This window comes from Microplitis demolitor, chromosome 5 (genome assembly GCF_026212275.2).
Source record: "Microplitis demolitor isolate Queensland-Clemson2020A chromosome 5, iyMicDemo2.1a, whole genome shotgun sequence".
Classification (NCBI taxonomy): domain Eukaryota; kingdom Metazoa; phylum Arthropoda; class Insecta; order Hymenoptera; family Braconidae; genus Microplitis; species Microplitis demolitor.
This window is the reverse complement of record NC_068549.1, coordinates 16,736,393-16,750,463: the sequence shown is the minus strand read 5'-3', so window position 1 is coordinate 16,750,463 and position 14,071 is coordinate 16,736,393. Positions and strand designations below refer to the sequence as shown.

The following is a 14,071-nucleotide window of genomic DNA, read 5'->3' as shown; positions in this document are numbered from 1 at the left end:
TTTATCGACGTTACAAATTATTTTTTTCTAAACAGGGAGAAAAACTATAAAATTTAACTGATGAATCATTTTATCAAAATTGAGACAACATTTTCGTACAAATCAATATAAATAAAAAATAATACCATGTAAGCGCTTTTGTAGGTATAATTTTCATTACATGTTTTGAAATATTTGACAGCAGACGGCACTGTCGACATCGCGAAATCGGCCTTTAGATAAAAAAAAAAAAATTTCTACTATTTAATAGTTAAGAGCTGTTTAAGAATTCTAATTTACACAGTCTATGGTTGAAAATCAAACTGATAAATTTATTGCTATTATTATTATTACTATTTTTTTTAATCTATTTATGCGCAGTGTGTATGTTTATTAAAGTCGCTGCTGACGCGACATGACATTTATCTGAGTGAAGTGAAAATATCCCTCATTGTATTAAAATATATATATATTATTTTTTGATTTAAAAAAAATGTTATACAGATAGTTATTGAAACTTATTAAGATAAATTAATATATTTAATGTTTCAAATATTATGAATTCTAGATTTATTAATTAGTAAATTTTGTGTTGATTCATTGATTTTAAGTTATACAAAAAATATATTATTTTAAAACTTTTATTTTTGTTTTTTTTTTCTCTATATTATATTGACATTTTATTAATTTCTTCACAATGAGGAATGTTTATGTTTATCAAAGGACAAGAAACTAATAAAATGACGGCAATGTCTCCTTCAGAAGTGAGTCACTAATATCTTTGTTACTATGGTCGTTGTAACTATTTATTCATAATTTTTAAACATTTGTAATACAATTTATTGTACAATTATTTTTTAGTCTATATTAATATTCTTATTTACTATAAAAAACAAGTTAGATAAACTATTCAATGACCTTGATTATAAATCTTATAATTTTTTTGTTAACTATTTATTATTCTATTCTTTACTTATCACTTTAAGTAAATTTAATCTTGAAAAATTATTTTTTCGCTCTACGAAAAATTAAAGTATTATAAGTATTTAAATCCATCTTGTTCTGAGTATAACCTAATAATATAAGAAATCTATATAAAACATGTCAAATTATTAATTTATTTTTGTCAAAGTTTAACTTTAGAAAAATAAGAAAGCTTGAAAAAATTTTTTCCTTTAAATTTATTTCATGCATTAGCAATTTAAAATTTAATAATCAATAAATAATAATATTAACATTTTTAAGTTTAATTTTATGAATTTATCTTTGTCATTGACTCATCTAATTTCCTTTGATATATTTATTTAATATTACAGCGGCGACTTCAAAAAGAATTAATGGCTTTAATACGAGAACCTCCACCTGGTGTACAAGTAGACGAAGATCTCGTTGGCCAAAATCTAACTCAATGGATTGTCCACATGGAAGGAGCTAAGGGTACCCTTTACGAAGGGGAACGTTTTCAGTTGCAGTTTAAGTTTAGCTCAAAGTATCCATTCGATTCACCGGAAGTTACTTTTATTGGAGGAAACATTCCTATTCATCCGCATGTATACAGTAATGGTCATATATGTTTGTCAATTTTGACAGATGACTGGTCTCCGGCTCTCTCTGTTCAAAGTGTTTGCCTTAGTATTGTATCTATGCTAAGCTCTTGCAAAGAAAAAGTAAATATTTATAATACGAAATTTTTTTTTTAATTAATTTTTTATTTACTAATTTTATTTATTTTATTTAATACAGAAACGACCACCTGATAATACATTTTATGTGAAAACGTGTAATAAAAATCCAAAGAAGACAAAGTGGTGGTATCATGGTACTATAAATTTATTTTTTATAGATACAATAATTTATTTTAAATATACTAAATGTATGATCATCATTTTTTTTTTTTTTTCAGATGATAGCGTATAATGACAGCTTTTATACGTGAGCGTGAAACGTAAAAATAAAAAATTTAAATTTAAATTCAACTAAATTGGAAAAAAATATATCAAATAAAACTCAATAGTTCATAAATAAAGTTATGCATTTTTAATCAAGCTGCCATTGATTGCAGCTGTTTTAAATTCAAGTATCAAGTATACACAATATAGAAAAAAAATGTATTATGAATACATAAAAATAATATTCTTAAAAAGAAAAAAAAAGTTAACACTTAAATTAAACAAAAAAATAAATAATAAATATATCAAAAAGTATTATAATAGTGTAGTATAATTTGAAGTTGTCAGATAAAAATGAATAAATTGTGAAAGATTAAACATTTCGTGTAATTTAATTTAAGTAGTAATTAAATTAAAATTTTTATTTATAAAAATCCACTTACAAGCTCTTTCAAAAAACACAATGTCGAGTTTATCGATAGAAAATGTATAAGTAGAAGTAGAGGTGAATGTATGTATTTTTGAAGATTATCAAGACAACATTATGAAATAATGTTCAAGTATATGATGTTTAAAACCATACTAATTATGAGTAAATGTATAATTTGTATTTGAACAAAAGGAGAAACTAATTACAAAATTATGTTTTGAAATAATTTTAGTATACAATGACAATGGAGTATTTTCATTATTATTAAGGGTCATAACACGATCATGCGTTACAGTTACTTGAATTAAGCGCTGATTTTCATCCATTATTTGACTCAATTTATTTTTACAACTAGAACTATTTATTATTATTTTTTTTTTTTTTTTTTCAAAATTTAATCGATTTCTATTTCTTTTCAGTGTGTAAGAAAATAAAAAGTTAACATAAAATACCAAAAATTTTATTAAAAAATAAATATACTTATTTATTATATATTATTTAATAATAAATTAATTACATTAAATATTGAATTGCTTTTATAGTTAAATAAATTGTATTTTTAAATTATAATTATTAAAGAAAAAATAACTATTTGAATTTAAACACACTTTTTTTCTTAGCATCTCCTGGAAGATGTCTAGCACCAAGTAAAAGTCTTGCTTTATCCTCCTCTTGTGGCATCGTCTCTTCTTGCGGTCCTTTAGGTTTTATTTGTAATTTTTGTTTAATAGCTTGACTCAAAATTACTCGTCTTGAATCGTTTTTCATCGCCAAAAGAAGATCAAGCCAAGTCCAAGTGACATTGTGATATTCTAGAGTTGGAATCACTAAACCAAAATCTCTAACATCCTCTAAATTTTTCTCTTTATTACCTTTGTAAGATACTCTTACTGGTACTTCAGGTATTTTAATATAAATAAATAATTTATTTTTATCAGCTCTTTCTTTCATTTTTTCAACATCATCTCGTCGTTCCATTGGAACATAAAAAGATGAATCTCTTTGAGGTGCTTGAGGTTCTTCAATAGCATCGGGATCTCTCTCAGGAAAACAGAATTTTAGCATAGTATTAAAAAATTTTTTAGTAAGGCCTATGGTTAAAGGTGCAACATTTATTTCAAAATGTTCTTTAACAGAAATTCCAGCAACTGGTGCTTTTTCTCTACAAAAAACTCTTAAAGTTCGCTGTCTTTCTACTGGCATATTACTTTGAAGTTCTGTTGGTGTTAAAACTTCAGTATAAATCTGATTTGGCAGAAGATTTGTCATTCTAACATATCCAAGTTCTAAAAGGTGTTCAACAGAATCATCTGTTTTACTTGTTTTAGTATACAAAAAATTTGTGAGCACAAGGTCAGCAATACCAAGTTGTCCGTCAGCATCAGTTAGCCTCCATTGAGCATGTTTAAAACAAATTTCAGCTGATCTAGCTACTGCTGCAGGTTTATCTTTCAGTGTAGTAGAAACTACCGTCGGCGCTGTAGTTTCTTTATAACAACTAAGCATGACATCAAGTTCTTCAGCTTTTGCTCCAAGTTGTTCTTTGCATTCAAAAACTCTTACTTCAAGTCGTTCCATTTCACTTAAAAGACTTGTATTTGACTCTTCTGCCAGAGCTTTTTGAACCAAATACGTTTCTTTCTCAAGTCTTCGCAATTTCGCCACTAAACCACGAACTGTATTCTGCAATTGTTGTATCGGTCGTTTTTGATCTTCAACTGAGTGTAATTGAAGTTGAAATCGCATAATTTGAAGTCGTTCCATTGCTTCTTTTCTCCTCGGTTCTACATATAAAAGAAGATTATTTACAACATCTAAAATCATCGCGTATTGCAGAGAATTCGTGCAAACATCTAAATCATAATGCATCAAAGTAAATGCATCAGCAGCAGAAAATTCTTTACGTTCCCACGGTGTGATTTCTTCTCGTGGTGGTGGTGGAACTACTTTTAGCTCAGCTGAATCTAATGCTTGACTATAACCAACATAAAAAAATTCACATTTACATCTTGAAACAATTCTTTGCAGTTGATGCTGTAAACCACCACCCCCGCCAACTGTTTGACTTACAACACCACCGACACTTTGACCTGATCCTACAAGAGCTGGAACATCTGGAAAACCAGAAATTACTGTCGAATCTTTTTCTTGAATATTGTCAACAGTCAACCACATTATATTATCATCGATATTATCATCAATATTTGCGCTCACTGTCGCATAGTACTGCATACATTCCAGAGAACCAACCCAAGTTGTTTTTGAGACTAATGTGCGTTCACGCCAGACAGGTCGATGAACTCGCTGTAGTATTTCTGCTTTAGCAGCTGATAAAATTACATAACCACGTGTTTCAATACCTTTAAGAAGTACTTGGCTATTAACTAAAGCAATCAACCAGTTTTTATGGAGTACATCATCTTGATTACATGCTGCCAATCCTCGTAACTGTTGTCCTCTTGTTTGTGACGATAAATCATCACTAAAAGCTATTGGTTTATTAGTTGCTTCAGCAACAAGTCGTTGAAGCATACCAGCAGCTTCAGGTTGATGACTTTTCGTTGCAGTTGTTGATGTTGTTGCCGAAGATGTAACTTGAGTTGGTGTATTTTGATTTTCGGTGGTTCTCGTTGGATTTTTTTGAAGCAAAGCATTTGATTCTCGATGAAAACCTTTCAAAGCTGCAGTTGAAAGATTTTTTTTCAGCTGTTGAGTTTTTATAAAAGAATCAAAAAGTGCAAAAGCGACATCACGATTTGTTTTTGTCCAAGCACCTTTTAGATCATGGACTACCAGTCTGTGAGTTGGAGTATCTCCACTTATTTCAGCAACTAGAGCTTCTCTGCCATAACTTACACGAGAGACACTGAGGCAATAACATTTTTCAACTGGCTGCCGTAGTGATGTTAATCCTTCTTCTGCTTGAAGAGCACTTTTTAACCAAATTTCTGCATCATTTAATTCACAATTCATATAAATAACAGACCATTCGGCTCTCAAACGATGAATTAATCCATCGTTAATAGGATAAAGAGTTAAATTGTGTTCAGAAGAACATGCTACTCTTCCGCCAGTAACTTCAAAGCCTCTCTGCATAGCAAAAGACATCCAGTAACTTACATGAAACCGATGAAAAGCAAGAGTAAGTCTGACTTTTCTGTAGTGTCGACTGAGTTGTTTTTTTCGCGGTCGTATATTTTTAAATAAACGACCTTTACGTGTTGGTCTTGTCGCTCCAGATAAAATGAATTTTAAATTTTCAAACCATCGCAAAGTGCTTCCATATAATACTGCAGTCGGTGCACTGGTAGACGTAGGAGAACCCGGTAGTTTTGTTTCTAGAGCAAGACTTACATTCAAATTTTGTGAACGAAAAGCCCGAAATGAATCATGTTCTTGATTACTAGAGTACTCTGGAAGTCTATCAGGAGCACAAGGAATTGCTGCATAATGATCTCGAGAGTCACCAAGGCATACCCAAGCTAATTTTATACCTAACTTAACATTAGGTAAATGAAGTAGTCGACAATCATCATATTTGCTTGCTGTTCTAACATAAACATCCAAGTCGCCTTTTACAATAATTTTTCCTAATGTCCAATCAAGTTCAAGACCCGACCAAGTCAATTCCATTTCTTCTGTTGTATTGTAAGGATCCAGTGATGCATGAAGCAGAACTGTGAGTTGTTTAACACATAAAGTTATTCGACCATGAAGTATTAAACGTATTTTATCCCAAAAAGGAAGAGGTGGACTGGGATCTCGAGATGGATGAAGTATTTTTTCAAAACTTAGATTACATTGGGCAATAACAGGCTCCCAACAGGGACCAAATGCATATCTAAATTTATCAATGTCCCAATTAAGATCATGATAATATTTAAGAGAAGTCATTCCTCGTTCAACGACAATATCATCCCATGGTTCACCAATACTTATTCTAATAGTCCGTCGTGCTCGAGATGGTGCCAGTGCTTCCGCGCCACCAAGTCTACCCCATATACTTAAGCCCTCAACGAGAAGAAGAGGCTGAGGAAAATCACGAAGTTGTAACTTCCATTCTACACATTTTAAAGAAATTCCTCGTACCCAAAGAATATTAAATTCAATTCCTTCTTCCGGCCACGGTGATTCTGAATCCAATTCAACAATTGCTCTAGTTGCTTTCTCAATTCCATCAATTGTCGGATCTGCCAGAGCAATTATTTCTAAATCTTGCATTGTCCATGCAAATAGTCGAGTTCTCGATGGTCCTGCTCGTTGCATTTGACGCCATCTTTGAACATAAATTTCAGCATTTTTTTTATTTAAACTCGCATATAATTCCTCAACTTTACCCTGAGGTAGCAGTAAATGCGCACGACATAACTCTTGAACTTTAGCATCAAGCATTGCTTGACGTTTTAAACTTTCATTATATTCATCTTCTAGAAGCTCATAATTATCTCTTAAACGAACTTCAAATGGATCATCACTTACTTCAAAAACCCATTCTTTAATTTTTATAACAAGATCACAAGGCAAAGATTTTTTTTTTGATAAATCAGATGAGTGAATTTCTTTTAGCCATTTTCTAATACTCATGAGCTCATTTTGAATAGCTTCAGTAAAACAGTGTTCATACGGAAAACGTGCTTTAGCAGATTCGATCGTCAAAGACCAAGTTTCATTCCAATCTAATTCAAATCCTTCATTATTTTGTCGTTCAAGTCTTACTTCTTCACTATCTTCGAGTTTGACAAGTTCAACACCCTCAATTGTTATAATATCAACCATATTTAATGATCCTCGAAGATAGTTTAATTGCCATTTATTTTGTGTGCACCGAAATTGATCAGATGATAATTCAACAAAATGAGTTTGTGAAATATCTATTGCTAATGTTATACCTCCAGTAATTAATAAATCAAGTGAACGTTTTGGTTTAAATTGTTTAATTGAATCTGATGAATTTAAAATCTTACGAAATTGTGATGATTCAATCCACAATTGAAGAAGCCGCAGATGAAGATTAGGACTCCATGTAATACTTGTATTATCAAAACTTACACTTACTGAATTAGATGTTAATGCTCCTTTGAATTTTCTGATAGATAAAAATGGGTGCTTTAACACTTGAGAATGCTCATAGACTATAGGTTCATTTTTATTTAATGTTATTGCACATAAACCTTCAGCAACTCCAACGAATCTTTTATTACTTTGTTCAATATTTGCAGAATCTAATCGCACCATAACTGAAAGTTCATTTTCTGCGATAAAGAAAAAATTACAATTTGAAATTTTTAAATTTAATTGATGTATATTTTTTCTAGTGCTCTCTTCTATTTGTTTAGATCCTATCAGTAGTCCATGATATTCTTGCCAATATGTAATACCTTCTTTTAGAAATCTAGCAAATTCAAGACTCCACTCGGTTCTTAAAGCATCTAGGGCGATTCCAATTGCATTCGGATGTATTGTAGCAACTAGCACACCAACTGATAGGGGACTTCCCCAATGATGACAAGTATCTAGTGTATGCGTAGTGTTTCCATTTAATGCACACTTCAATGACTCCATCATTAATTTTATCTTCCAATCTTCATCGTTAGTTGCATATCTGTTGATAGATACGTTAACATGTGAGACACTACATGAAGCTTCCGGAACAACTGGCAAACGTACAACTAATAAACCTTCATGAAGTTCAGCTGTTGTTTGTATTTGAAGCCACGGAAATTTATTTTTAGCTGAAACACTAACTTTTGAATTTGAAATTACTTGATTTTGATTTGCGAGTATTGATTCCCAATCTTGGTAATCATAAGTAATATAGAGATTATGTAATAATGTTTCTACTCTTAACAAATCTTCTCTCAATTTACATTCAATTGATAAAGAACGTAATGAGAGAATTGGCATTTTTGCTTTAATTGAAAATCCTTCTAAATTAAGAGCCAAGTGAATTTGAGGTCCATTAGGTTGAAATTTAGCATTCAATTGAAAATGTTTCATAATACCCTCGAGTTCATGAAATGATCCATCATCTCGACCAATGATTACAGACGAGCTACCCACTTTTAAAGTTAGATTCTAAAATTAAATATTAAGTTACTATTTATAGAAAGAATTATTTTTTTTAAAAGTGATAACAAATTATACATGATTGCTTTAATGATTTTACTTTTGGCAAAATTGGTGCGAATCTCGCTAATAAGTTTTGATAATATTCGTTCGTTGGTATATAATGAGGTAGTGGTTGTGGTGACAAAGATTGTCTGTCCCGTAAAAACTGCATAAGTCCTGCACCACCAGAACTCTCAGTTTGCATCACACCAATATATAATTTCTAAAAAAAAAAAAAATAATAATAATAATATTTTAAAAAATTATTTTACATGATTTTTGAAAAAATTATACAACAAAAATACCTCTACTGTAAGTTCTCCTTGAGCTTTCAATGTTGCTTCGACACTTCCAGCAAAACTTATTTGTGACAAACAAGCGTCTGATGCATGATGTAAAAGTTTAACTGATCCTCCTGTAATTGTTGCAGAAGCTAAAAGTGTTCTAGCACCATGGACAACACTTCCATCTAAACTTAAGCTTTCGGCGCTGCCATTAACTAACCATCCATTTCCTAGAGCCAATAGATTCACGTTTTCTACATGAACAGCCATAAACTAAATCAAGAACATTATTTATATAATTAAATATAATAGAAACGAAAAAAAATATCTTACTTGGACAAATTTGATGATAATAGGTGGAACTGTTTTATTTCTGAAATCTAATGTTAAATCACTATTTTCATTTTTAACACTCGGCGCCACAGGAACATCTTTATTTATTCTGACATCATGCATCACAACAGCAAAAAGTTTTGCGACATCGCTACTCAGTAAGCTACTCCGTATAGTAATTTCTTCAATTTGCTAAAAAAAAATAAAAGTAAACACGAAATAATTTAGAACATATATGAGTATAAAAATATAATTGTATTATGTTCATGTATAAGTAAATAAAATAATTACCACGGTGAAGCCATTTTTAGTAATGGTTACATCTCGGAGTACTAAATAAGGAAAAATAATATGCCCTACCCGAAGGTGAATTTTGTATTTCCGTTTTACTAGCCAAGCTAATCCTCGCGGAAGGATCCTAAAGAAAAATAAAATATTATTAAACTTATTACTAAAGAAATTATCTATTCTATTATATTATTAAGAGAATAAGGAAAATTTTGTTCCCGCTATATCTATATGATAGAATTGGTTAATATCATTGGATTTGGTATCGTTAGAAAGGTCTTGACTTGAACTTGTGCCTTTTCACTGTTTAAACTCTTTTTCATTGTCAAGTATTGAGAAAAATAGATTTATCTACATCATTCGAATCACATTTGAATTACGCGAGAAAAACGAGGGTTGTATTTATTTTAATTAAATAAATTAATATTTTAATTATTCTGTCACTAAATATGATTTCATGTCACTGAATATATAGCTGTATTATTTATATCGCGTTAGTAATCCCAAAATGACATATTTTTAAACTCCCTTTTGGGTTTAGAAAGCTTTTCAAAGCCAAAAGAGCGTACACAGAAAAAAAAGGATTCATTGACGCAAAAAAAATTTATTTAAAACTATAAAAAATTACTTGACGCAAGAAATTATTTCTTGCCCAAAAAAATCTTTTTTCGCCCCAAGAAAATTTTTGTATTCAATTCATAGTGTATGAAATTTCTTGATGCAAATAAAAATTTTTTGCGACAACAAGTCCTTTTTTTCTGCGTATATCATAAATTTAGTAGTGATATTTAGGCAGTCACGTAGTGACTGCAGGTTGCTCGTATATAATAATAGTAATAATAATAATAATAATAATAATAAATAATACACTTGATATACATACCATGTAAAACTACTATAGATTATTATGAAAATAAAACAGACAACAACTAATGGTGTCATATTGTATTATTCCGTTTCTTTTTGGTTTCTGGACATTTTATACACCTCAATACCAAATATTTTACCTGTAAATATATTATTTTGAATTATTAATTAAAATCTTCCACAATTCATACTTTAATAAGAATTTGTTGCATAAATATTCCAGAAAAACTTTTAGTGGGATATAAAATTATAATTTTGATCTTCTTTTGCACAATTTAAATACTTTTATCCATATAAAAGTTACTTAAGATCTTTAAGTAATTAAATATTAATTTATACATTAGGGTGATCCAAAAAACCGACTATATTTTTTTTTCGAGACTCTTATGAAAATTTGTTGGCTTAAGATGTTTAAAGCTTCTCTAAAAATCAGCTCGAAAAAAAATTTTCAAGAGGTCGCTCACGAATTTTGAAAATATCAAAAATGATCGAAATTCGGATTTTTTACTTGTAAATTTTTTCTTCCTTGAGGTAGTTATAATTTATATTTGTGAAATCAACTACGCTGGAAGTTTTAGCCCAAAATTAAAATATTTAAACGTCGCTCAAGAATTTTGAATGTTTCCGAGTGCTGTCTTTTGGACATTTTCGAGTTTGAATATTAATAATAAAGCTACCTGATTTTTTCACCATCAATTTGTATTATAATGAATAATAATATCCCGAGAGATAGAAATAATAAGTTCTTTACATACTTTTTTATTTTTTAATTCAATTTTTAAGTTTATTTACTTATTCAAAACTCACTCAATTTTATTGTTTAAGACTGTCCTGCATATTTTCGGTTATGCAAAAGTTATATTTTAGTGAAATGACAATAATTGAGTTATAAAATACAAAAACTAATTCAAACTATTAGTCACATATTATCAGTTAATATTTAAAATTCTTGAGTGCCGTTTAAGTATTTAAATTTTGGGCTGAAATTTTCAGCATAGACATGATTTTACACATATAAACTATTGCTGCCACGAGAAAGAAGGAATTTACAAGTAAAAAATCCGAGTTTCGATCATTTTTGATATTTTCAAAATTCGTGAGCGACCTCTTGAAAATTTTTTATCGAGCTGATTTTTGGAGAGACTTCTTAAAACATCGTAAACCAACAAATTTTCATAAAAGACTCGAAAAAAAAAAATTGTCTGTTTTTTTTGGGTCACCCTGGTATACATTGCTTACAAAAACTTAAATTTAATGTGAGTAAATGAGTCAAAAAATTTAGAGCAATCATAAAGCACCCTCAGCACTTTCGCGCTTGAGGTGTGCGAAATTCTCTAGCTGTCCCACTATTGGATTCATTACCCCAAATAAAGTATATTGGATGAATGCTATTAAAAAAAACAATTCGATATGTATATAGAAAATTGTAAGTTTAAACATGCATTTAAATTTAAGTATCTACATTACTATATATGCAGACAAACATTTGATTTTCGTAATTTTAGAAGCTTTGAGTTGGACGTTTATATTATTTATAAAAATTACTGTATTACTCCGATATACAAAGGAAAGTAAATTGCAGTTTAAAAAAATTATTATTTAATATATTGTTATTATAGATGTAATCATCATTCTTCTTTAAATAAATTTATTTCTCTTTAAAGAATAGTCCATAAAGCAAATGGTTTATTTGAATTCACAGATAATCTTGCTCAGAATAAAAAGATTATTTATTACTCATCTTCCTCAAAAAATTTTGCTAATAATGCAGCATAATTTAATAAATGAGGTGAAGAATAGATACATATAATTTTGATTTTGATTTCATTACTTGTTAAGGCTGGGGTTCAAATTGATCAGCAAGACCAACATTAATAATTAAAAATGTATTTAAAAAAGCTTAGAAAAACGGCAGAGTAATATTTAGTTAATTATAAATACAGCTTGGAGCATTAATGCCTGGTCATTAGAATATCTTTTAGATTAAATCCAAAGACCAGGTATTAACGCTCCAACTATACCATGAATTTGTGTCAGTAATTTAAATATAAAGCCTTGTGGGATTTTTTTGGTACTTTAATTAAAAAATTCTGAATTTGAAAATTGTTATCAAGGTGGCGTTACCTCTTAATGACCCTGACCATGTCATGTCAATAAAAACATCACTAAAAATTAAGTTTTGAAGTCGCGATTGAAATTTATTCAAAAATATTTAAAAAATTAATAATAATTTATTCAAAATAATTTTTGTAAGTTAATGAATATCAGAAATTCTTAAAATAAAAAATATTTTATATAATTTCAAATTCAATTATTTACTATGTAATGTCACAAGTAACCCATGTAACTTATGAGATAATTGCAAGTCAGCAAATGTAATAGCGATTGATATTGATAATGTATTTGACAGTAATCAAATTACTTTGCACTAAATATGAAATAAATAAATTATAATTAATTCCTTTCAATAATCTCCGAGTAATATTAATAAAATTACGTTTACTCACAAATTATATTGAGGTTAAAATTAGGTTACATAGAAACTTATAAACGTTTCATTTATTTAACTAATCTTATAAAATAATTACAGTAGAGTTGTCTTTTAGTAGTTTTGTTTGTATCTTTATTCTGTAAAATAAACATACCTTCATCGAAGTCAACTTGTTTTAACAAATAAATAAAAACTAATTATGCCTTAATGTTTTTAGTATCATTTTATTTAAATAAAATCTATTTAAAGAAATGAACTCATTAAATATTTGATCACATACGTATACATCGAAAGACATGTACTTTAACATGATTTATGAAAATTATATGTCCTGTCATAGCCAACAAAGAAGAAATATTATGGGTATTTATTTTTTTGTATAAATATAGTTGTTTATTTAATATAAATTGTTGAATCTAATCACTCACTTTAACATATTATTTTTAAATGATAATAGATTTTATCAAATTTTGTTTACATTTTCACAGTTTCGACAAATATGTTCAGACATATACTACTACTCCATCTATGAATATGTATGTACCCTAATAGCCATTTTAGTTTGAAATTGACAGTTGAAATTTACCTGAAATTTGCTGCCCGAATTTGCCGACAATGTGACAGCAAAAGTTGAAAATAAAAATTTGCGCTTAATTTTCTTCAATTTAAAGGTCACTTTTTACGAAAACTAAAGTCAGTAATGTTCATTCTTACCATTTTAGAAGCTAAGCAAATTTATATATAAAATTGTCTACAATTTTACGGTAAAAAAATACTTAACAATTTTTCAAGTGAAATTAATAATAAATTGGCATAAGATTTGCTTGAAAATTGACAACTTTTTTCTAATCGACTTTTGAAGTGAATTCGCATTCTAATTCGGGCAGTAAATTTACGTCAAATTCAATAGCAAGTTGCATAAAAATTGTCGTAAAAAATGGAAAAATCCGAAGTTGACGAAAATTTGGCGAAAAATTCAAGGAAATTTGTAAAGTAAACTTTTGCTAAAGCAAGCTGTGCTATTAGGGTTGTTTAATCTACAATCTTTATGTATATACATTTTATCTCAATTGTAGTCGTACTGGTCGTTAGTCTTATAGCGGGGTTTTGGCGCAAAACTTTTATTGAGTTGTTGATAGGGGAAGCGTTCCGAGTTTTAACAAATTGAGGGAAAGAGTTTTACAACGTGTAGTCTTATAAAGAGGTCCTACTGTACATAAAAAATAACTATTTTCAGCCTTGTTATGTTGGAAGGTAATTTCATATATATGTGTCTATGAATAAAATTAAGCAGTAACTGAATCATAATTTTTATATTAAATAATTTTATTATCAGGAGTGCAATATTATAAATGATATAGTACTTGATAATAGAGCTATCACATAAGTAAATTTGTTTGTT

At 29.0% G+C, this 14,071-nt stretch overlaps 2 protein-coding genes across 5 annotated transcripts; one reads left to right on the top strand and one right to left on the bottom strand.

The window, feature by feature from the left end:
* Positions 1-267: 267 nt before the first annotated feature.
* LOC103573819 (ubiquitin-conjugating enzyme E2 W) lies at positions 268-2,675 on the top strand. 2 transcript variants are annotated; one of them, XM_008553048.2, is made up of 4 exons: positions 268-743; positions 1,296-1,646; positions 1,723-1,798; positions 1,883-2,675. In XM_008553048.2, the coding sequence occupies exons 1-4, from the start codon at positions 684-686 to the stop codon at positions 1,894-1,896; spliced, it is 501 nt and encodes a 166-aa protein (XP_008551270.1). In that variant the 5' UTR covers positions 268-683; the 3' UTR covers positions 1,897-2,675. The 2 variants fall into 2 exon arrangements, with proteins under 2 accessions (XP_008551270.1, XP_008551271.1); XM_008553049.3 differs by lacking the exon at positions 268-743 and adding an exon at positions 790-808.
* A 100-nt stretch (positions 2,676-2,775) lies between these two features.
* On the bottom strand, positions 2,776-13,169 carry LOC103573821 (protein hobbit). Of its 3 annotated transcripts, XM_053739614.1 has the most exons (8): positions 13,098-13,164; positions 12,824-13,000; positions 10,195-10,318; positions 9,315-9,441; positions 9,024-9,215; positions 8,712-8,963; positions 8,465-8,629; positions 2,776-8,373 (listed from the first exon to the last, which is right to left on the bottom strand). In XM_053739614.1, the coding sequence occupies exons 3-8, from the start codon at positions 10,251-10,253 to the stop codon at positions 2,887-2,889; spliced, it is 6,282 nt and encodes a 2,093-aa protein (XP_053595589.1). In that variant the 5' UTR covers positions 10,254-10,318; positions 12,824-13,000; positions 13,098-13,164; the 3' UTR covers positions 2,776-2,886. The 3 variants fall into 3 exon arrangements, with proteins under 3 accessions (XP_053595589.1, XP_008551272.1, XP_053595590.1); XM_008553050.2 differs by having other exon boundaries at positions 12,824-13,169; XM_053739615.1 differs by lacking the exon at positions 12,824-13,000.
* Positions 13,170-14,071: the final 902 nt, after the last annotated feature.

Excerpts from the sequence above, each read along its gene's own strand:
- LOC103573821 (XM_008553050.2), bottom strand. The coding sequence starts at position 10,253 with ATGACACCATTAGTTGTTGTCTGTTTTATTTTCATAATAATCTATAGT. Across the intron at positions 9,216-9,314 it reads CTAAAAATGGCTTCACCGTG|CAAATTGAAGAAATTACTAT; the intron begins GTAATTATTTTA and ends ATTTTTTTTTAG. Across the intron at positions 8,374-8,464 it reads TCGCACCAATTTTGCCAAAA|AATCTAACTTTAAAAGTGGG; the intron begins GTAAAATCATTA and ends ATTTAATTTTAG.
- LOC103573819 (XM_008553048.2), top strand. The coding sequence starts at position 684 with ATGTTTATGTTTATCAAAGGACAAGAAACTAATAAAATGACGGCAATG. Across the intron at positions 744-1,295 it reads CGGCAATGTCTCCTTCAGAA|CGGCGACTTCAAAAAGAATT; the intron begins GTGAGTCACTAA and ends TTAATATTACAG. Across the intron at positions 1,647-1,722 it reads TAAGCTCTTGCAAAGAAAAA|AAACGACCACCTGATAATAC; the intron begins GTAAATATTTAT and ends TATTTAATACAG.